We start from the raw sequence: 24,601 nt of genomic DNA, 5'->3' as shown, positions 1-24,601 counted from the left end.
TCTCGGGCGCCCTCCGGCCGGGATGCCAGTGCCCGGCGCCCGGCGCGCCTTCGCCCGCAGCCTGCCCGCGCGCGGCCTTTATACAGAGCGGGCGGGACGCTCACTAATGTTTAACTCCGGGCAGAAACTTGGGAGCGCCCAGTGACTCCGCGGCCCGGAGCGGCGGAGCTGGACGCGCGTCCCTGCGGTTCGCCTGACTTCTGCCTGCGCTCCTGCTCCCGGCGCTCAGTTCCGGGCACACGCCGACGATGAAGGTGAGTGAGCAGCGCCTTTCCTAACCCCAGGGTTGAATTGTAGGTGCTTCCTCACCAGATTCTCCCCCAAATGGACCCCGAAGCTGGAGGAACGCGACCAGGAGCTCCTCTTCGGTGGAAGCTCCAGGGCCGCCCCCTAACAGGTGAAGGGACGTCTCAGAGCCCCCGCCTGGCGCTCGGCCCCCCGGGGTTTCTGCTAGAACCAGGAGCCGAGCCTGGGAGAACGCAGAGAGCCACCCATAAAACGCCCGCTCGCACCCTCACTTGGCTTCTCTCTTACTTGGCTTCTGACCTGCAGGAGGCCGTAGAGAAGCAAACGCCAATGGGCTCAGCTGACACAAGTTCAGGGGCAGCCACTCTTGCAACCTCCGCACTCCAAACCCTCTCAACCCACTGTGCCCCTCTTCCGATGTTCGCCCATGGGCAAATCCCGCTGCCTACGGTGCAGCGCGGGCCCCGAGCCTCTACCTCTACCAGACTGGGGCAGAGGGCTCGCTCTAACTGGGTATGATCTGACCGGCTTGCAGACGCCGTGGAAGGTGCTCCTGGGACTGCTGGGGCTTGCTGCGCTTGTCACCGTCATCACCGTGCCCGTGGTTCTGCTGAACAAAGGCAGTAAGTTTGAAACATTTGCAAATGATAAGAGAGTCAGAGACCAGTATAGGTTCTATCTTACCACACTAAGCACACGGAGGAGAGCTAAGGATCTCGCTAGGGGCTTGGACCAGTTCACCAAGTTGTAACTGAGGCTTCCCTGTTGGTGTGGCTGCTTGCAGGGAGTGGCTAGATGCCCTTGCTGGGGTCTTCAGTGTTCAGTCTGCGACAGCTTTGTATCATAAATACATACTTCCTGAAATCAAGGAGAAGTCTTAAGATTTCTTTTTATTAAATTCAAGTTTAAATTTTAAATTTAATATGATTTAAAGTAGAAAAAACCCAAACCTTTGTAGTTGTGATCTTCAAGGGAAAAGATGTGGTGTTTAAAGTTTTCAAACAGTAGTAAGGATGTCATAAGAGGAGGGGAAAAAAATAACAGAAGGAAAAGCCCCCAAAGACAGTTTTGAGAAAAGACTTGGTGGGGAACCCAGTTTCTTTTCCTTCCAGGATGATGAAAATCCGTTAATCAGAGAGTTAAGATGCAGAGAAATAACTGCTTCACCATTTACAGGAATATGTCACAGTAAATCATAAAGCCGGTGTACACGGTAATATTCAGAGGTGGGTGGGATCAGTGATGTTTGGTGGATTCTTTCATTTAAAGCTGCCTTCATTTTTTTAGCTTGCCTGATGCAGTTCAGCTCTAGCTCTTACTATAAAACCTTCATGTAATGGGATACACATTATTGGATGCAAGCAAGTTGAGAACATCTAGTTTGGGTTTCTTCTGGCCTTACTTTCCTTTTAAGTAAATATTTACTTTCGTTTCAGTATTACACATTCTAGTCAGCCAACTGAAGCATTCTCTCTGGATGGTCTAGTCAGCCAGGAAATGTGCAGACAGTGCTCACATACTGAGGGGTCTTCTGTGAATTGCAAGGGGACGGTTCAGAATTAGTTTGTGAAGCTGTCAAGAGCTGTTTGCCTGGCAGTTTCAGGGCCAGGCAAAGGTGCCAAAGGTTAAGTACCTGAGAGTGCTGACCTACTGATAATGACTTTTAGTTAAGAAAGCAATTGTTAGCATCTGCGTTCAGCTCAGGTCATGATCCCAGGGTTCTGGGATCGAGTCCCATATCAGGCTCCCTGCTCAGCAGAGAGCCTGCTTCTCCCTTTCTCTCTGCTGCTGCCCCTGCTTGTACTCTCTCTGTGTCTCTCTGTCTCTCTGTCTCTGTCAAATACATTAAAAAAAAAAAAATCCTTAAAGAAAGCAATGGTTACCACCATTTAAGACAATTCAGTGGCAGACATCAGTTCCCTTACATTTGACTTTGTTGTGTTAAAATGTAACTGTTTTCATAAAATGATACTTCATATTTTGAAACAACCACATACACAAAGCTTAGTTGTAAGAATGAGTCATTCAGGGTGCCTGGGTAGCTCAGTTGGTTAAGCATCTGCCTTTGGCTCAGGTCATGATCTCAGGGTCCTGGGATCGAGTCCTACGTCGGACTCCCTACTTAGTGGGGAGTCTGCTCCCTCTACACCCCGCCCCTGCTCATGATCTCTCTCTCTTTCTCAAATAAAGAAATAAAATCTTTAAAAAAAAATGGGTCATCCATACCATCAACAGATAGTCACATGACTGACACTACGTGCCAGGCGCTGTGCTACTTGTTGCAAATACAAAGATTAAAGTTTATAAAGATCTCTGACCTCAAGAAGTTTATATCTACTGGGAGACAAATATGCAAAAACAAAACCAAAAAAAAAAAACCCAAAGTAACCTGGATAGTCCATTTGTCTCCAGAATATCACTGAGGCAGCACAGCACCACTGGAAGGATGGGTATAAAACTGTAATTATCAGCACTTTCCTTAGGGAAAGTTGGAAGGAACACTGACCTTCGATAAGCCACTTGAAATAGGCAGTGAAATGTTCTAGGGGTCATGCAACTGCCTTCTAGGGGGTTTGGTCAAGTTGACTCCGGGGGGATTTTGCTTTGCCAGCTGGGGCATGCAGACTGGGGAGGGGCTGTCTTGCCATTTCCCTTAAACACCTAGTCTCTTCCCTAAATGAAATTTGGACAGATATTTCAAGAACATTCTTTTGATGAGGACTTCTCCAGAGATTCATGTGTCTCCATCTAAGCATCAGGATTCAATAAAATAATTTAGAGAGGCTTGAGCAAACTTACCTGTGGATTAGAAGGATTACTTCTGGGAATGTCAAGGAAGTCTTCTCAGGAGAAGTTTCTTCTGTGGGGATGCTCGAATAGTTAATGTCGGTGTCTGGAGATAAGGTTTTCCAGAAAATGTAAATGCCTTATAAGTCAAAGAGACACAAGATCGTATCTATCCTCTAATTGGATCATAAAAGGACTCCTGGCAGAAGAGCAGGGTGGGCAGCAGCAAAAGGAGTTGATTTTAACTTGCGGATAACTTGCATATGCCTGGACTGTTGGGCATGACAGTGGGAATGTGGGTTGAGGGGGGGCAAGACTAGAGAGGAAACAGGGAAGTATCCCAGAAGACTGATGATGCAGAGCAGAATTTAGAGGCTATCACACTTCTCAGAAATGTGAACAATTAGGTTTCAGTAATTGATTAAACATAAAAAGAAAGGGAAGGGAGCTCAGGGTGCTTCTTGGGCAACTGGGTGGATATGTGGTTTCATTGTGTGCTTTATTTACACTTAAGAAATAACACCCAAGTTATTTCTTTTCTCATATTTCTTAGTATGTGCATATATATATATATATATATATGCATGCATATTTCAGCAGAAAAGAGAAGTCATCTTGTTTCAACTGCTGCTTTATTATAGATGAAAACTCAGGAATGTGGCATTTTCACTAAATCAACAACCTCATTCCTGGGCTATGTCACAATGAAGGACAGCATTCTTACAAAGAATTCAGAGTCACCACCCAAGAAATGTTCTCCATATTGTCAATCTATGTTTGAAGTTTAAAAAAAAAAAAAAAACCATGAAGGAAAAGAGGACAGGAGGTGGGAGAAAGGAAAGTTGAATGGAAAGAAAAGGAAGGAAGAAAAGAAGGGGAGGGAGGAAGGAAGATTTTTGATAGAAAAAGAAAGTCCTTGATCCTGTGGAGAGCTAAGAAATAAACAGCCAAAAGGAAGGAGGAAGAAATGAGCAAACCCAAGTTCATATCCCTGAGAGGTTGGTTTAAGAGAAGGTTAAGTGTTTCCATATGAAACAATGTCTTAAGCAGAACTAAAGACACCCAGAAGAGAGAGAGAGGAGAGAGACAGTCAGAGAGGCATGAGCTTAATGCTACTGTGTTTTTTTTTAGAATAAAAACTCCCTGAGGTCAAGAATTGTGCATTTTGTCCAGCAAAATTAAAAGTTCACCTCTTTCTGTGTGTATAATAAAAGATTGTATGTTTGTTTTGAACCCTTCAGATATCCTATTATAGAAGGATGTTAAATTTAAACGTTCAATTCCCCAGTCATCAGTAAAATAGATAAATATACTTACTCTTAATGAAAGTATAGTAATCCTCATGGTTTGCGGGTAATAAAACCTCTGACTCAGTATTTGTGATCCCTTTACTTCCCCTTTCATATCATATTACAGGCTATGCTTTTGAAATATTTGTCAGATAGTTTTATTATTGAGCTGTCACTCATCAAATAGTTTTATTATTGAGTTGTTATTTGTCAAATAGTTTTATTATTGAGTTTTATTATGGGACAGAAACATCTCTGTTGTTCTTTTGTTCTTTTCACCACTTTAGCAGTAAATTTCCTCCACATCATTTTTTCAGTTCATAGGAAATTTGACTGCTCACCCATCCAGCAGTAATAAAAGGAAACCCAAATGTGAAGGAGACAGGAATAATCAGAGAAAGAAAAGATAGCATCTATGAAGTTTGCCTGATCTATTCCAGGTTTAAAAGCCCATAAGTGAGCCTGAATGAAAGCTTTGTGTATTTCAGAGGTCAATTTCTAAACAGTGAGCTCTGTAAAAGCTCAAGTTGACTTCAGCTGGCTCAGCTGACTATTGTCTACCTTTGTCAAGTGCTCATGAGGTCAGTGGGTTGGTCTTCTTCAGGTCAGCGACTGTGGTTCCCTAGCCCCAGTATGTGCCTTAAATTTCTCTTGTAAGCATCTCGCATCTCATCCCAAAAGGGATCAGAGAGGAAAAAAGGGAAGACTGTTTGCCTGGTTGATGGTTAGAGAAAGACAGCGTAAAATGACTGACTAGAGCCAGATCTGTGTACTTAACAAAGTGCTGGGGGAAAAAAAGCCCTTGGGAAAAGTGACTATAAGCACATGCAGGACCACCTTGCATATGGAAGACAAGGCATGTGGACCTGTAATACCAGTTAACATGTGTTCACTCTGTGCCAAGTACTGGGCTGAGGGCTTTCAATGTACTTCTCCTTTGATCCCTAAGACCACCCTTTGAGAGAGGTTCTATTATCATCTCCATTTGTACAGAAATGTAAATTTTACTTTGAGAGGCTGCTTTAGGGATTTACTACTGCATAATGAATTCCCCCAACACCTGAAATGACAGACATTTGTCATCTCACACTTTCTTCCAGTCAGGAATTAGGTGGTGGCTTAGCTGTGAGGTTCTAGCTCTAGATTTCTCAAGAGGTTTTAATCAAGATGTCATCTGAAAGCTTGACTGGGGCTGGTGGATCCAAGTCCAAGCTCCGTCCTGTGGCTGTTAGCCAGACATCTCGGTTCCCCACTGTGTGGGCCTTTCCATGGGGTGGAAAGAAGGAGCCAAGAGAGCGACCAGGTAGGAAGCCACAGAGCCTTTTGTGACCCAGCTTCAGGAGCAATACACATCATTTCTGCTGTATTCTCTTGCTCACCCAAGCCAGCCCTGATACCATGGGAGAGGGTATGGCACAAGGGCATGAGTGCTAGTAACTGAGATCCCTGGGGATCCCTGGGGATCTTTGTAGAAGCTGGATACCCCAAAAGTTAAGGAACTTGCTCAAAGCTCCGCAGAGTTGAGATTCACACGCAGGCAATGTGACTCTAGAGTTGGTGCTCTTAAACTCCAAGTCATTCTGCTGGTTTTGATCAAGTATAAATTTATGTGGCCATATTAGCATAAAGTTAAAATTTCCCATGTATCTGCTGAGATGTCCTGAAGATGCCAACTGTCCTGAAGAAAAATTCCTGCTGCTTTTAACTCCATTCCTGTATAAAGCTGTAGACAGGGAGTGACTTCCTGCTCAGGGCTGAATTCCCATCCTTTGGACAGGTCTTACTACATATTTTTCATAGGTAGTAGGTCCAGATTTGCTTCTTGAGCTCAGTTACACTTATTTCGTTTCTAATGCATATTGTAGTATTTTATTTTATCTTCACAGAACAATCCATTAAGGTATTAATATCTTCACTTGTTACATTGAAGAAATGGAGGCATAGAAGTTTAGGGCTTTGTGAGTAAGTCCTACAACTTGGAAATCCAAACCTTTTGACTTTTAGCCTTTCCTGAGTCTGCTAATTTCCATCCATAGCTGTTTTAAAGAAGTGCTTCGGTGGAAATTTTTGTAAGTGAATGATTAATCACAGCTTTATGGTTTGACGCTAACCCATCATTTTTATAAATCAATTATCTTGTAAATATTTTTACCCTTAGTCTTCATAGCTCCACTATGACCTCCAAAGGAGGGTGTGTCTCTCAATCTAAGAGTAAACTGAAACGACAAAATCAAACTCCTGAATTAGCTGTATTAATTTTGCCAAGTACCATTTTCAGCTTTATATTTTACTTCAAAATTCTAACTTCCTAGGAAGTTTTTTAAACTTAATGATAAACTCTTGGCTCTAGTTACCTGTATACATTCATGTGCACGTTTCTTTGTTATTTGGTTCATGGGGAAGCAAGTGGATGCATGAGCTATTTCAGCATCGAAGGCCCAAGAAGCACGGTAACTCCAGGCAGAGCCAAAACCTGCTGCGACCTTGTTCCTGGCACCCTGAGGACTATGGAAGGAAGAGGGAGCAGGAGGGGTATCAAGTGGGAACCCCCACATACCCCATCCCTGACTTTATACTGTGTCCTCCAAAACTGGTTGGGAGGCCCCAGTGGCCTTGACAGCATCTCTGTGGGGCTGAGACTGCCTCTTCTTACCTTCCTCAATTTTTTTAAAGCCTGACCTGCTCAAGCTCAATTCCATGAATTTCACGGATGGCTCTATTCCCCTGTTATTTTCCTTTTTTCTTTTATTTTGGGTAGAAAATTTGTACTATAAGACTTAAAACCTCTTTGGAGCTGTGGTCCTGTGGTGACCAGATTCAGGATTTGTTAACTTACCAACATGTCTGGAACAGTTACTGCATGTCGGGGGTTATCATGGGTCTAGGGAAGCTGGCCCTAAACAGTAGAAGGGAGCTGCCTGCTCCCATGGACCTTTACCATCCATGGGGGAAGCAGGGGGGAGGCAAGCACCTGACTGACTTCAGACAGGAATAGTGCTAGTACAAAAATGAAGGGTGATAGAGAAGGCAGAGGGACACAGAAAGGAGTTTCTTTTTATTCCATGCATGAATGTGGTTGATCTCAATTCTACTTTTAAAACATGTCTCTGACTCTTTCGTACATAATAGAAGCAGATGGGGGGGGCATTTGTGAGATAATGGGAAAACGGGAGGGGGGGGGTAGTATTGGAGAGGTAGAAAAAAAAGAAAGAGAAAAAACAGGATGGACTTTGGAGGCAGACAGCGTGTGGTGGAAAGCAAAGAGGGAAGGAAGGAGCACAGATAAGGATGACTCTTGAACAGCTGTCTGTGTGGTCCAAGTGGAGAACTTTCTTTTGCTCTCAGGGCTCTGTCTTTCCCACGAGAGCTAATCTGCAGTGGTTCCTCTGAACTAATTCCTTTGTCCTGGTGCCTCTGATTCAGGGACAAGGAGGAAGTGCTCAGGGACGCCTTCTCCACTGTGCACCAAGCACATACTTGTCAACAGATGGTGGTTCTCCAGTTCAGCAAATATTTATGGAACATCTTCTACATGCCAGGCACTTTGTTACCCACGAGAGATATAAAAATGATAGGTACGGCCCTTATCCTCGAGCAATTCCCAATATTAAAGGAAGCATAAACATTAACTACAGTAAAAAGGGCTCAGTATCCTTCTAGTAAATGATCAAAGTACTAGGGAAGCACTAAAGGGCAGTGATAAATGCTGTCCGGGGAAGTCTGTACAGAAACCGACCAGGCATAACTGTTTAATAATTAATGGACCCGAATACACTCTTTCCAATACGGGAACCACAGGACCAAGTCCCAGGCACACAGTTCACCACCGTGTTTTGCCCTTAGCAATTACGGCCCCTGATTCTGTAGGAGGACTGTGTCAAACAGAACGTTTCTGGCTGCAGGTAACAGAGTACCTGCCCAAAACTTATTTAAACTATAAAGTGTTCCAGGGCACCTGGGTGGCTCAGTGGGTTAAGCCTCTGCCTTCAGCTCAGGTCATGATCTCAGGGTCCTGGAATGGAGCCCTGCCTCCAGCTGGCTCCCTCCCTGCTCAGCGGGGAGTCTACTTGTCCCTTTCCGTCTGCCCCTGGGGCTCGCCCCACCAACGCATTCTGGCTCTCTCTCAAATAAAATCTTTTAAAAAAAATTGTTAACTATAGAGTGTTACTATTGCCCTATTATTAGCCTCTAACATAACTGGATGCGTAGAAGTGGGGCAGTTCTTGAGTTTAACGCAGTGGTCCAACAACATCCTCAAGGGCCTGGCATCTTTCTGTCTTTTTAGCCGCACCCCTCCTCAGACTGTTGGCTTATCTTCTCAAGCTTGTCCTCTTAGGGTCGAGTATGGGTGTCACAGAAGCGCATCATTTGTTCACACAACTATTTCCCAGGACAGAAGATGATACTTCCTCATTCACAGTCTGTTCTATCAGGGAGAGATAGCCTTTCCTGAAGTCCCTAGGCCTAAGGCAGACATTCCCTCACATCTCATTGGCCAGCTTTGTGTCACTCACCCATTCTAATCTAGTCACCAGCATGGGGAATGAAGGTTGGTCTCTGGATTTGTGTTTGTGTGTGTGTGTGTGTGTACTGGATTAATCAAGACTCATCTTTCTGGGATGAGGAGGAAACTTCCTCCTTAACACATGGAAGGGGAAGGAGAATTACCTAAGTCGAGCTGGGAATTCCAAAAGAAAGAAATGGGTGGGGTGGAGGGTTTATGTAGGCATATTATATATTTTATCATTGTTTTCTTTTCATTAGATTGAAAGATTTAATTAGCTAAAATAGAAAATAGATGCCAAGTCCACTCTGATCTCTGAAGTATCTGATCATATAACTTTTCTTCCCCTCTTCCCACTTGGTTTCCTAACCACCTAAATTTATTGCAGAGCATACTGTTTCGATGTTGTGTTTTCTATCCTAAAGGCATTTTGGGCCCAGTACCTGCTCTAATTTGGCATCTAACGTGATTAAGAACGGGGAGGAATTGATTTGAAATGTTTAAGATACAAGTCTGAGACATAGAGCAGGTCAGTGATATCTGAGGGGAGTTACTCTCAATTTTTTCATTAAAAGCCCATATAAATTGTCATGTTTTATCCAATTAATAATGCGAAAAGGTAGTAGAAACAGTCAACAAAAAATAAAAAAAGCAATGTTTTAAAATACATGGTAAGCATTAGACCTGCAACAGTTGACCCGGGAAAGTAGGATTTGAAATAACTAATGGCCATAAAAACAAAATACAATCAGTAAATAAAAGCAAACAAAATAAATTCACTGGGTCTGGATTTGATGACCCAAATCTTTATTGTTAAATCTCTGGGTTTGGCGGGGGAGGGGGGTAGTTAATCTACATGGTAATGATTTTTTGCAGATGAAAGTGGTTTGACTGTACTGAAAAGAAAATCTAGAACCCGGTATCAGTGGCTTCTCATGAGGCCTGGCAATCCCAGGCTCCCTGCCTGCTTCCTTACTCACGCTGCTGGTGGGCTCTGTCGTATGTCTTCCTGCCCCAAGCCCCCAGCATCCCCTCAGCTGACAACCTGGATTCCTATTTTAATGAGAAAAGAAAGGCCCTCCTAAGAGAGACTAGCCTCCATTCCCACCAGCCCCTCTGAGCCTGCACCTGCCTTGGCCCCTCCTAGGGCATTAGACAACTTTTCCAGCACCTGCTAGAGGCCAGATCCTCCTTTGGGCACGGATTCTACCCCTTTTGCTTTGCATAGAAATAGGGTTCTGGCCATTTCTCCTGCTCTCTGCATCATCATTTTCTCCTCTCCATCTAATTGTGCTATAACCTCTCACGAAATGAAAGGAAAAGAGGGAGCAGGGAGGAAAGGAGAATCCTCTCAGGATCCCACATCCCTGCCAACCTCCCAGTCCTTCTCCCTGCTCTCTTTACCACAGAACTCCTCAAAGAACTTTGTCTTATCTCTGTCTACAGTTTCTCTTCCCATTCTCTCTTAAACCCACTAGAATGAGGCTTACTCCCACCCTGCCACTGAAACAGATCAGTTCTCCTCAAGGTCCCTAACCTGTGTGTGGCTGAATTCAAAGCCCAGTTCTCTGTCTGTGACTCACTGTCCTGTCACTTGGTCTTCCTTCTTTTCCCCCTCCCTCTGGGTTTCTACTCTTTTCCTGGTGTTCCTTTTATCTCACTGCATGCCCCCCCCACATTCTCCTTAGAAGTTTCTCATCATGTCTGACTTCTAACCTTGAACCCAGCAGGGCTGCGTTCTGGAACTTCTTCCTTCCTTCTCCTTCCTTCCACTGGGTGATCTCAGGTAATCCCATGGCCTTAAACACTATCTATAACCCGACAAAGCCCCAATCATCAGACCAGACCTCTTTCCAAAACTCTACATGTATATCTGAGCAGGCATCTCCATTTGGATGTTACTGGCATCTCAAAGCAACATCTTCCCAAAGTCCTGTCAAACCTATTCCTCCCTTATGGCACCTTGTCTCAGCACATAGCAATGCCGTTTCTCTAGTTGCCGAGCCCAAGATCCATGAAGCTTTTCTCTACTCCACAGACCCATTTACACTCAATATCCAGTTGGTCTGCAAAATCCTATCACTTCTGCTCTCATGTTCTTTGAAAATTTGACCATATCTCACCACCTCCATTGCTACCCCCCAGTCCCAGATTCCCATCACCTTTTCCTTGAATTCTTGCAAAAAACCTCCCAATTTCTTTAAGCTTCCACAGTGTGTTCTCACCACAACAGGAAGGTGACCAAGGGGACCAGAATTCTAAAATGACTCCCCAGGGATGCCTGAATGCTTCATTTGATTAAGGGTTAAGCGTCTGACTTCGGCTCAGGTCATGATCTCAGGTTTCTGGGATTACACCCCACACTGGACTTCATGCTTCACAAGGAGTCTGCTTGACCCTCTCCCTCTGCCTCTCCCCCTGCTCATGCTCTCTCTCTCTCTCTCTCTCTCTCTCTCTCTCAAATAAACAAATAAAATCTTTAAAATGAAATAAAATAAAATGACTCTCCAAATTTCCTCCTTTCTCCCACGTACAACCTCTGAGATCATGGATATGATGGATTTAATTCTGGTGATTAGGTTGTGTTCTGTGACACAGTCCACTTCAAGAAGGGGAGATTACCTAGATGGGCCCGACTTGATCACATGAGCCTTAAAAAAAAAAAAATAGAATTTTTCTGGCTGCTCACAGAAGGGGTAGTCAGAGATTTTTGAGGCACAAAAAAGATTTTTCACACTATTGCTGATTTGGAGGGGCCCATGTGACAAGGTATGTGAGAGGCCTCTCAGAAGTGATAGCAGACTTTGGCTGGTAGCCAGCAAGGAAACAGTGACATTGCTCCTACAACCGTGCAAAACTGAATTCTGCCAACAACCTGCATGAGCTGGGAAGCAGCTTCCCCCTCACCATACCCTTCTCACTCCCACCTCCAACCCCAGAGCCTCCAAATGAGGGTGAGGGCTCAGTGTGGCCAAAGCCTGGATTTCTGCCTTGGGAGACCCTGGGTGGGAAAGCCAGCCATGCCAGGCTACAAGTCCCACCCACAGAACCCTGAGCTAATATGAGGTGTTGTATTAAACTACTGTGTGTGTGTCATTTGTTAAGCAGCAACAGAAAACTGATATAGTGACCACTTTGAAACAGAGGTCTGATCACATTCTTCTCTGCTCAGAAGAATTGGATGACTCCCCATCTTTCAGAGCAAAAACCATAATCCCCACAAGGGCCTAAAAGGCCCCTGTGACCTGACCCTCCTCACTGCCCCTCTGAGTTCCTCCCCTGCTCTTTCCTCATCATTGTTCACACATCCTGCCTCCGAGGTTCCAAATCTGCAGATATTTTGCCAGGATCCCTCTTCCCTGGAACTGTCCATTGCTTACCCCCTTACCTCCTTCAGGTCTCCACTAAATACCACCTTAGGCTTGGGGCCTCCCCTCACCAAATTACTGAATACAGCCCTCTCTCCAAACCTGACACTCCTTTTCCCCCTCCCAGCTTTATTTTCTCCACGGCACCTATGACCACCTAACCTATGGCATTAGGTGCTTGGTATTTGTTCCTGTACCTTCCACCGTTTGAATGTAAGCTTCCTGGGAATAAAAGGTTTCCTGTTTTGTTCATGTTTTCCATATTTTGTGTCTCTAGGGCCCAAGAATATTTTTTGATTAACATTTTAATGTTGCCCTGAATCTGATTAAAATAATTATATTCATAAATATGGAGTCAAGTCACCCATTTGTCTAGTACCTCCTGTGTGTAGAGTCCAATGCTGGCTGCTATCTAATGAAGATAAAATAAGTCATCCTTCCAACCAACTTATAACTTGTTTAGTTAAGACATGATTGTCCAGATTAAATATTCAAATAATGATCTAAAATTGCCTGATTAATTGGCCAAACATATTGTACAGAAAATAAACCCTGATAAAGACCAGGAAGGAGAAATGGGTGTGGTGTAAGTAGCTAGGGGTAGACCCAGAGACATGAGGAGGAACAGTGAGAAGATGAAGACCACAGATGTGGATTGGTGATTTTAGACTTTGCTGATAAAATAAACACAGGCAGAGAAATGAGGAGATGGCAGTACAGTCAGGTAAACATTTTGTTCTGATAGCTGTACCCCGTGTCTGCTTAAGGGCAGGCCAGAGGGAGCAGCAAAAAGACATTGGATCCTGAGGGAGGAGAAAAGAAAACATGTCCCTTAGGATGAAGAAGACAAGGATTGGAGGCGCAGGTTGGGCCCACTTCTACCTCCAAGTGCTGAAGGGTGGAGGCGTGGTGGGAGGGGCATAGCACAGACACGGGGAGCGTGGTGGGGAAGAAGCTCCTCAGGGTGGCTTTCGCTTTAAAGGAAATATCATTGTATCTTTTTACTGGATGACTTCATACTCATGAAAATGGGTACTGCAGGGCCCGAGTTATTCAGGATTGTGTTATATCTTACATCTGGAAACTATGAAAAGAAAGGAAGAAAAGAAACTTATTATAAGTTCCTACTTTGGAAGAGAGAGTTGGGGGTGGTACAACCTCCTTTCCAGGAAGCCACAAAGTTGCCTTTTTTTTTTTTTTAAAGATTTATTTATTCATTTTAGGGAGGTGGGGAGGGGTAGGAGAGGAACAGAGAATCCTCAGGCAGACTCCCTGCTGAGCATGGAGCCAGACTCAGGGCTCGATCCCATGACCCTGAGATCATGACCCGAGCCTAAAACAAGAATCAGACCCTAAACCAACTGAGCTCCGTAGACACCTCACAAAATCGCCATTTTAAATAACCATCTGGAGAGAAAACTCTGGGGTTTCCTAAAAAATAAATGGTACCCCTTAGATTTTGCAGCACTAGGACCAATGATGTTCTGATACAACCTACCAGCTCCACAAGTCTAAATGATACCCCCAACCCATCTGTCTGGATTCATTGCAAACATTGAGTTTGAACACTTCCATAATGCCCAATGTATCTACAGCAGTTTACAGAAACTGCCTGTATAGCTTCTACCATGTGCAGCCACCCTCCCAAACACTCAGGTTGTTTAGAAGAGTGGTTGTAACCACAGGGTTCCGAGCCATGCTGTCTTCTTCAGGTGTAGCTTCTTGGGGCTTAGTAGTCAAGGACTTGAGTTTGCTTACCCTCTAGGCCTGTCTGCACCTCAGTTTCCTTACCTGTAAAACTGAGATGAGAATAACTTACTAAGGGTACAATGCCTGGAATAGCCCAGCACCCCGGAATAAGTCTGTAGGTATGATTCTTTATGTATTTTTAACTTTTTAATTTTTTTTAACAGTCCAGAGACTAGCACTCTAATTACACTTGTCTCACACTCTTGAAAGTTTTGCCTGGAGAATTCTGGGAAGGGCAATTTTTGTGGCAGTTTTGTTTTCCATTGAGCATCTTTCCTCATATCCTAGAAGACAAGCACTTATCACAGAGTCGCCTTGTTGATTATGCCTATAAATCTTTCTGGAAAGTTCTTCAGTGATTCAGTATTAGAGCTTGCAGCATCACCAAAGGTTGATGTCCTTTAATCAGTTTTTCTTTATAGCACAAACTAATCATTCTCGGTTTGCATGGTAACACCTTTTTTTGATGTCCCACTACAACTACTTCCAAGTATTTTTCAAGGGAAAACAGCCCTTTGCTACAAGGGCTGAATGTTTCATGGGCTTGTGAATCATTTATCCACGTAGTTCATAGGTTTCCACCTTTCAGCTCTTTCTCATCATCTGGGATTACACTGGCTTAATGTCAGTCAACATCCTGGGACGTAAAAGCCTTATAAATATGAATGTCGGCCATTATCCTACCTGTCTTATTTATTCCCAGAAGAATCCTAACAAGGGGAGAGGAAGTGACTACAGATAATAAATAAATGAATAAATAAATAAATAAATAAATAAATAAATAAATAAATCCCTTTCCATTTCAAAGAGGAATAAAGCCTCTCAGATGTTCTGTTTGGTTCAGGCTTCCGGTGTGGGCTATACTTCCTGACTCATTCCTGGGGTCAAGGCAGAGTGAGTAGGGCAGTGTAAGCTGGGTTTAGATCAGGAAGTCCCTCTGACCTTGCTCTTCTTTGCCAGTGGCTGCAGATCTCTTCACCTCGACCTGAATTGTGCAGCATGAATATTCTGCCCACTTTCGCTTTTCTGCATATATATTGGAGTCTTATGCTGATGTTCTTACTGTTTCAAGGCAATTAGAGTTTCAACCTCAATCTTTCAAAATCAATCTTGGGAGCAGTTATGTTTTTGTTATGTTTTGTATTTTTGTTTCTTAAAATTCCCGAGGAATGTCTACACAGTGTTATCAAAGAAAAGCTAAGTGTGGCCACTGTTGTTTCTAAATAAAGTTTTATTGGAACATAGCCACGTCCATTCAATTACATGTTGTCTGTGCTGTTTTCAAGCTACAGGCAGACTAGAGTAATTGCAACAAAGATGCATGACCCACAAAACCTGAAACATTTACGGTCTGGCTCCTTAAGGAGAGGTTGCCAAACCGAGGTCTAGATATTGGATATTTGGAGCCAGAAAAGACCTTAGTTGATAGGCAAAATGTGTAAGTTTTTATATTGTTAAATTATGGTGGTGTGAAAAATACAGAAATCACACTCAGTTTCTAGGAAGAGGGATTTAATATAAAAAGCGGTTGGGGTACCTGGGTGGCTCAGTAGGTTAAAGCCTCTGCCTTCAGCTCAGGTCATGATCCCAGGGTCCTGGGATCGAGCCCTGTGTCGGGCTCTCTGCTCAGCGGGGAGCCTGCTTTCCCCTCTCTCTCTGCTGGCCTCTCTGTCTACTTGTGATCTCTGTCAAATAAATAAATAAATAAAATCTTAAGAAAAAAAAAAGAATATAAAAAGTGGTTGCACAGATTAGAGAGCAGAAGAGAAATTCTGAAGTAACTCATAGACAGAAGCTGCAGGAATGGCTTACCTTTGGGGTTGGGAACAAAGATGAAGGACACAGAAAGTCTGGGCTCAAAACTCTGAGGGTTGTGAGGCACCCAGCTGCTTCTGCCAACCACTGAGAGGCATGACGAGGAAGGTTTGGGCTTTCCAAAGGAGCTAGAGGCTGAGCCAGGTGCTACTTCTGGGCACATGCTAAATGGATCAGCAGGAGGAAACAAGTTCTTTTTCTTCTCCTACTGGCCAGTCCTCTAGACCCACCTGACCAGTGCACTGCTCTTCCTACTACCACAGTCACTTGGAGTTCACAGTGTTGGTATTTGGAACCATGTTCCTGTTTGTGTTCCTGTGCTAGTATTATCTGGCTTTTATTTTTTCTTTCAACAAATACTTAGGGACCATCTTTATATGCTGAGCACTGTTCTAAGCTGTGGTGATATAATAGTAAATGAAACCAAACACAATAAAATCAGTGCCCCTGTGGAGCTTACATTCAATCAAAGGAGGCAAGCAGTAAACAAGATAAAGTAAGATATATGGTATGATAGATGGTATCACTGTTAAGAAAAAAAAAAAAACATATATATATATATATGTATGTATGTATAAAATAAGAAGGGTTCTAGAGAATGCCATGGGGGATCAGGCATCAAAAAAAGACCTGGAGATGGTAAGGAAAAATAAGCCTTGGGCATATTCGAGGTCAAGAACGTTCCAGGAGTAGGATACAGCAAACTCAAAGTCCCTGAGGCAGCAGTGGGAGGAATGTGTCTAGTGAACAGCTGGAAGGCCATTATGGAGAGAGCCTCCTACTATCTTGTTCCCTTTATCCCAAACTATTGCTGTTCTGGGAGATATGCATTGTACCATTTGGTTGGCCTTTCAAAGTAGACTTTTGGGAGAGACAGCACAGTGATTCTGTCTCTAACAAAAGTTTGGTCATCTGACACTCTGACCTTAAGTAAGTGCATGGAGGAGGTAGTCCCAGGCTCCCTGGGCTCCAACTCCGCGGGCATGCATTTATCAGGTGTCACTTGATGGACATGGGGTGTTCCTCTTCTCGAGGCGAATCTGGCGATCGTGATTATGGTCTAATGCCTCCTGTGTTGATAATCAGAAAAACATCCCTCCTCACAAATTCTCTAAGTCCACCAAGTTCAGTGTTTTCCCTCCATGCTTCAAACTGCTGATGCCCGCTGCGGATGGGAGGGAGGGCACAAGACCGGTTCAAGGGAGAGAGTGCCACTCATTAGCACTGAGCAAATGACTAGACTGTGCTTATCCTAGATGTTTTCTCAGCATGATGTTCCTATGCTCACTTATTAGGATCATTTGGGATATGAACAACCTGAAACTTGTTATTTTAACCATTATTTTCTTGCAAATCAATCTTAATCTCAGCACCCCTGCTCAGTACTTCAGAGGAGAGACTCCTCTGTTCATGTTTGTAACCTGATTGCCTAGCACATGCTTGGAACAAAACAACAATAAATAGTGTGACATATCTGGAGAGCTTTCTGAATTCTATGTCCTAAGCTAAGCATTTTACATCCCTTATCCCACTTAACCACGGCAAGTCCCCATAGGCTACGTAATGCTATATTCTGGTTTTATAGATGAAAAAGCTGAAGTTTTGAAAGATTCAGAAATTTTCCCAAGGCCTCACTGCAAGAATTAGACCTAGGCTGAAATCCAGACTCTCTGATTTCAAAGCCACCAGGGACACAACACTTTATTGGTATTTGTTGGATCAATTCAGATGGGTGGTAGCCTGCCCACATATGCTACTGGGTGATACAGGGTATGCAGTGTCTTCCAGTCAATTTCTTCTGCCTTCTTGATTTTGCTTCTTCTGTCCCCATGTCAAGGCTGCTATTTTGCTGTGGCAAATTCTGAAGCGACACGCATTTCATTTCTTTAGCATCAATACAAAATGTTAACTGATCACCATATGGAATCCAAGAACTCTATAACCAGATATCTTTTTCCTGTGTTTAACAACTTAATAAGTTTATGAGCCGTAAAGAGCACATTTCTTTTTAATGGCATTTCATTAGCTACTTATTTACCAAAACAATTTATTTTTGTGAAGTAGAAATATTACATATCCCAGCCCAACACAGACAAAAAAGTGTATCATTGGGCAGCCTGGGCAGCTCAGTTGGTTAAGAGACTGCCTTTGGCTCGGGTCATGATCCCGGAGTCCCGGGATGGAGTCCCGCACCGGGCTCCCAGCTCTATGGGGAGTCTGCTTCTCCTCTGACCTTCTCATCTCTCATTCTCTCTCTCACTCTCTCTCTCTCAAATAAATAAATAAAATCTAAAAAAAGTTTATTATTAATGTATACAAAATAGTCAAAATATTCTGCAATCATAAGGTAACAAGTGGTCAAGGCAAGATGATTCCATGGAACTACACTACGTCCTTAATTGGATCTTACTATTTTGGAAATACTTTTATTCAGAAATGATTTTGATCCTACAACAAGAAGGCATTGAGATACCATACACTTCAATAAGAATCTATTATTAGGTTGAAACATTTTAAATACTGCTATTCTACCATTTTTAACTGAAAAAATGACATTTTCAGATGGTCTAGCCCAATAGCTGTTCTCACCAGAAAAGTAAAATCTAAAGTTGTTAACATTTTTTTTTTCTTTTTTGATTTTGAAATTCAAGAAGACAGGAATCTAAGAGTTTCTATAAAAGCTGATGGGTAACATATGATTAACTGCTTTACTTGGCGAGCACAATGCTTTGAACCGATAAGTCAAATGAACGACATGTCCCAGGCCCACCAGGAAAACCACACGAGCAGCCAAAGACCTTCATCTGTTGCCACAGCAGTGCCCTGTCAGTGAGCAAGGAGACAAGGGGAAAGAAACATGAGCATGTCCTGTAAGCGTTTGACAGAATAGGTTGTAACTTGGCAACAAACTAGGAACTTGCTAAAGGTCAAAACCTGGACTTGGCACTCAACGTTTTACAGAACTCGCTTATCTAGATGTTTCAAACGTATCTTCCAATGTGCACTGCTTATCAAATGGCAAGGCAAAAAACAAGGAACATTTGTTGCTTGGTTTGCTCCAATTCAGCAGCGTTGTTCTGGGACCGGGTAGCCAGGATGTGGAAAGGAGCTCTTGGGGTCATCGTTGAGTGGGTGAGTGAGCCTGACACAAACCAGAGGCACCCCGGGGTCTTCACAGATGTCCTAGGTCATAGCAGGAGTGTAATAACATCAGTGTTGATATCTGGGACAGCAACGGATGGAATAAAATTATCGTGGGCCCAAGCAAACATGGTAGGAGCCCAAATATGGTAGACTTGATGGGTCTATGAACACTATGGTCTGAGGAGAGAATGAGCTCAGCCTTGTCTGAGACAGGGGAGAGATTAAGTGCTCAGTGAATCATGCGTCATGAATGTGAAGGTTGGCGCCAAGGGCAGCAGGTGATGTCACAGGGAATTTTGCCTCAATGATTTTAATAGTCCAGGTTTAAGTGTGTTATCCTAAAAAGCCAGGGTGAATACCCTTACATGAGATAGCGTTTAAAGGAAATAACAATGTGCGTTTTCTGTTGTAAGTACTCGGTTAATTCTCTCCTTACAAAATCAAGAGGCAGTGGGAGATGTTCTAAGTTGATATGTCTGTTTTATTAGAGATACATGTTTTAGGTTGTTCAGGCAATGCTGCATTAAAAAAAAACACCATAGACTGTGTGGCTTAAACAACAAGTGTTTTTATCTCACAGTTTTGGAGTCTGGGAAGTCTCAGTCACTGGCAGATTATGTGTCTGGCATCTAGTGAGGGCCAGTTTCCTGTGTCCTCGCATGGAAAGGACAAGAGATCCTTCTGGGCACTAATTCATAAGGGTAATAATTTCATTTATGAGTGCTCTACCTCCATGACCTAATCACCTCCCAAAAGCCCCATCTCCTAATACCATCACATTGTGGGTTAGGATTTCAACATATGAATTTTGGAGGACACAAACATTTAGGTCATTGTAATGAAGTGTGTTTGCGTGTGTATGTGTAAATTGTTCAATATCAATAGGTCTATCCAGACATCGATATCAGCAGGTGATACAGGATTGTGAATGTCTATAACCATTTATATCTTGAGTTGTACTAATTTTGGAATGTCTTTTGTGTCCATTTTAGACTAATAGCTCTTGATAACAGGATATATATATATATATATATATATATATATATATATATCTGCAACAGTATTTTTCAAATAGTACTTACTTTATCGCTGTTCAGTGCATCAAAGAACAATTAGATGAATATGAACAACTAAGGGTATTTAGTGAATAAATCTACAGATATGTAGAGTTTCAAATATTTTCTGTAGCCCAGGGCTTTACTTCTTGCTTGACAGTTGGCAAGTTCAGGGGCTGATTTTACCCATTTGCTCTATCTCTGCTAACAAATAGAAATATCTTTTTAATTTTCTGGGGTGAAATGCAGGCCTGAATGGAAAAGAAAAAAAAAGGGTGTTTTTTTTTTTTCATCTTCAGCTTATTTAGCAAACTAGGCTTAAACAAAATCAATAAATTAATAAAGTGTAACAATTTATCTACTGAAGCTGAAAGTTTTACAGGCAGAACCATGGCTATGTTATCAGATAAGATCCAAAGAAATAAAATCTTGAGAACATCTCCTGAAAGAGCATTTCCTGTGAGAGAATTACCTTTCTACAGACCGTAAAAAATTAACAAGAGAAGCTGCTATTGATTTTTCAATCCCCGAAAGAGTAAGAACAGTTCTTGAAAACTTACGATGGTGCCTGCTTTTATGAGCGTATGTTTGCAAGTATGTGGAAGGAATATAGTATATGGAAAAACTCTTTAGGCTGCTTGTCATCAGTGGGGGTTCTGTGACTGGGGAATCACGCTGGCCTCATCAGCCTTGGAGAATGATATCCCATGTCATCAACAAAAGCTGTGTGTACCTACTATGGCATAGAACTGTGCTAGGTACTAAGTTGATGAAAAAGAAACAACCAACCAACCCAAGACACTTTCTTCAATGAATAGATAGCCTAGCTCAGTCCACCACAGTGGTAGGCATGGAAAAATAGTTATCACCAGAAGTTATTAATTAGAAAAACCAAATGAGTAGTCTGGGGGCAAAAGTCAGAGGAGGCAGCACTGAAGTCTTGATGAGAGAGGAGGGAGCTGTCAGGTAGAGGACTGTGACAGCCCCGGAAGTGGTTGGAGATGCTGCAGGGGAGAGGCTTAGGACAAGGAGCAAAGTCAGAAAAGCCAAAAAGAAGGCTTACTGGGTCCAGCAGGCAATCAGTGTGAGTGGGTTAGAGGGTTCATACGTGAAGTAAGTGGAAATGAGCCTGGACAGTCTCATGCCAGACTGTGGAGACCATGAGTGCTGCGCTGAGGAGTTGGAATCTTTCTGTAGGCAATGGTGAATCAGGGGAGGCTTTTGAGGAAAAGGTCACTGGGATGAAAGTGGCATTTTGGAAAAATCTTTCCAGCGGTTGTACAGTAGAGGGATTGGACTGGGAAAAGACTTAAGGGCAAGATACCCAGAAGAACAATGTCATAGGAAGAATCAAACGGGGTTAACCAGATACAGGTGGTAGTAAAAGAGAGGGAGACATCAGAAATGATTTTCAGACTTTGAATATGGGTTTCTGGTAACAGAATCTAAAACCACACAAATTCCCTAGGGAAAATTATTTTGGAAGGAAGGCGATTAATTTAGACAAGGGAAGTGTAGGGTTAATATGGGGCAAGTCAACTAAGAAGGGCCAACTCAGCACTAGAAATGTGATTTTGAGGTGTGAAAGGCTAAGGTAATGAGTATAGGTTTTGTCATGAATTTAAATGGAAAATATGCCTGAAGCCCAAGAAGTCTCATTCTCTGGAGTCCTCTAGGAGGAAAAATGAAGAGAGACAAGAGCAAAAAGCTGAAGATTGAGTATCAGGGCATTTCTGCCTTGGAGGTCAATAGAGAAAAATAAAGAGATAGAAAATGAATGATCAGAGGTTAGGAGGAGAAGTGAGGTGTCACAGAGTCCATGGGAGGGTTTCATGAAAACCTCCCCCAAATGCAAGGAAAGGTCACCATAGAAACAAAGATCAATGCATTAAACGATCACCCTGTCTTAAAGGTCCATGCAAAGCAAGAGAGTGTGGAAAGGCACCTTCAGGCCTCTAAGAAAGACAGCCTAGCCTTGTGCCATCTACTACATGACCACCGATAGCTACTGACCAGGAGTGTGTCTAGTCAAATTAGGACATGCCATTATCATAGACGACATACTGGATTTCAAAGAAGTAGTATAAAAACAAAGAATGTGAAAGAGCTCATTAATAAAATTTAGATATTGATTCCATGTTGAAATGATAATATTTTGAATATATTGGGCTAAATAAAATATGCTACTAAAATTATTTTCACCTTACCAATCTTTGCATATGGCTACTAGAAAATGGACTCACATCATATTTCCCTTGGATTTGGGGGATCTAGACCTTCATGAGGAAGTTCACTAATGCGGGCACTAATATAGCTCAGGGAGACACACCACTCACTTGTGCTCTAACAATTAAGTGTATTTCCACTCCATCCATCCAGCCTGAAATCCTTCAGAATGTGTTCTGCATTTTGTGAGTGTAATTCCTATAGTTTGCGACCAGTGTGTATTGCAGTGATCCATTTGTTTATTTTATCCCAAACTTAGGTTATTACATCTTACTGAACATTTGGCTCTTTTCTTTAATCAACAGATGATGCTGCAGCTGACAGTCGCAGAACTTACACTCTAACTGATTATTTAAAAAATACTTTTAGGATGAAATTCTATTCCTTGCGTTGGATTTCAGGTAAGGACTTTTCTGGGGGAGGGGACAGATTTTTAAGCCTGTGCTCCTTCTAATTATGTTGTGGGACACTTTTGTGGCCCTAAGAAGATACCCTTGTTTTGTTAAGCCATATGGGAAAGTATTTTTCTCTATTTACAGGTACAAAGGAAAATAAACCTATATTTCTTTGTTACGGGCTATGAAAAGTTAAAAGTGAATTGAAACTTTGACAATAATGATGGAAAAATGGATGCATACTAGTGTAATATTCATCACTTAATGTTTTTCCAACTTCAAAATGCTTATTTAGTTCTAGTGTGAGCTTAAACCTTCAGTTTTTTTTTTTCTGTTTCATTTTTAGCTTATGGAGATTTTTAATTGCAACTTGAAATACTGATCCAGCCATTTTCTTTCTTTAGATCAGGAGTACCTCTACAAACAAGAAAATAATATCTTGCTATTCAATGCTGAATACGGAAACAGCTCCATTTTCTTGGAAAACAGTACATTTGTATGTTTGATTGCATAATGCATTTATACTTTAAGGAAATTCTGAGGATTTTTTTTTCATAACCTTTCAAATCATGAGTACTATCATTTCTCATCCTGTTGAACTCTCTCTGCAGCATATGGCACAGTGGATCTTTCTCTCCTTCTTGGAATGCTCCCTGCCTTGGCTACCTTTTAGTCTCCCTTGACGATTCCTCCTCCTCTGCCCATACTCCTAAGCGTAAGTGCCCATCAGGGCTCTGTCTTCTCTTGCTGGCCTCTCTCCACAGTTTGCCTGCTCTCCTTCAGTGAATTTCATGCCCTTCCCCAGCAAGAGGGCTCTCCTGTCTGGCCTTGATTCTCGAATGCACATTCTCAACACTAACCTTCGGCCAAGATCAAAGTCTCTATTTCGCATAGCTGGCTTGCTCCTGCCCACCCGTGACCTGCAGGTATTTTAAGCTCAGTATCCCAAACTCAACTCATTATTTCCCTTTCATTCTCCTCTCAAGCTGAAAGCACCCTATTCCTCTTCCTGAGCTCGCAATCTCGGTAAATTATGCTCCCCTCCAAGTCACGTAGGCTAAAAAGTGAAATTCTACTCCCTGAATCCTCAGAATCTTCCTTGATTCCTCTGCCATCCCTCGTATTTGGCCATTTAACAAAACCTATCACTTCTTCCTCTACAATGTCGTGTCCCTTGGATTCCTATCTCCACCGTAGAGCCCTGGTTCAAGGCCTTTTTAATCTGTGTTAGTACTCCAGTCTTGTGTCCCTGTCTCCATTCTGAAGATGAGACCATTGCGTTGCCCAAGGCCAGGGCTGATGGAGGCCCTCTCATCTCATGTCTGCCACCATGTCCCAGAGCATCTCTGTAAAGAGAGATAAGACTCTATCACATCCATGTACAAAAAGTGGTTTAGAGTTCCACTTCTTATATTTCAGGCCCAGCTGCTTTTCTAATTCCATGCCCTCTTTTATATGTTGTCTGATGTACCCTATACTGTACTCAGTTTACACCAAACCTCTGGGCACTCTTAATATGCATGCTCTCTCCTACATCTGGTTTTTTGCTCATGCTCTTCCCCCTGCTGGGAAATTTTTCTCTCTCTTCCTGATCCCTACGCTCATGGTGGTCTTCCCTTGGTTAGATTTAATTCTTCCCTGCCTGGTTCTCTAACCCTGATAACCATACACCTCGCATCATGATCATTTGTGGGGGGGGATTGTGCCATTTCTAAGAGCTCCCAAGGCATGAGCCATATGTCTGTCTAGAACTATACCCTCTATGTAGTAAGTGCTCAGTAATGATTGTTAAGTGCAATTGTTCAATTGTTCTTTTTTCTACTTGTTTGACAGGAGGAATTTGAACATACTATAAATGATTATTCGGTATCTCCTGATGGACAGTTTATTCTCTTAGAGTATAACTATGTGAAGGTAAAAGAAATGCTTTCTTACTGTGACATTTAAAGAATCTTATGAGTGTGTTATTTTATAACTGATTTCTAGTCCGTGAATATTTAAGGTTGACGTGTAAGTACAGAAC

The 24,601-nt window shown here is 42.7% G+C and overlaps 1 protein-coding gene across 2 annotated transcripts in view; it reads left to right on the top strand.

The window, feature by feature from the left end:
• The window catches only part of DPP4 (dipeptidyl peptidase 4), a 78,449-nt gene continuing 53,848 nt past the window's right edge, over positions 1–24,601 (top strand). The window contains exons 1-5 of one of the 2 annotated variants that reach the window (XM_032880292.1): positions 1–254; positions 782–893; positions 22,489–22,584; positions 22,983–23,074; positions 24,412–24,492. In XM_032880292.1, coding sequence (XP_032736183.1) covers positions 249–254; positions 782–893; positions 22,489–22,584; positions 22,983–23,074; positions 24,412–24,492 — 387 coding nt within the window. In that variant the 5' untranslated portion in view covers positions 1–248. The remainder of the gene's footprint in view (positions 255–781; positions 894–22,488; positions 22,585–22,982; positions 23,075–24,411; positions 24,493–24,601) is intronic. The other variant, XM_032880293.1, reaches the window with a different exon arrangement.

Source organism: Lontra canadensis, unplaced genomic scaffold (assembly GCF_010015895.1).
Source record: "Lontra canadensis isolate GAN:19392208 unplaced genomic scaffold, GSC_riverotter_1.0 scaffold69, whole genome shotgun sequence".
Taxonomy (NCBI): Eukaryota; Metazoa; Chordata; class Mammalia; order Carnivora; family Mustelidae; genus Lontra; species Lontra canadensis.
Note: the sequence above shows the minus strand (reverse complement) of the source record. Positions and strands in the feature narration are given on the sequence as shown.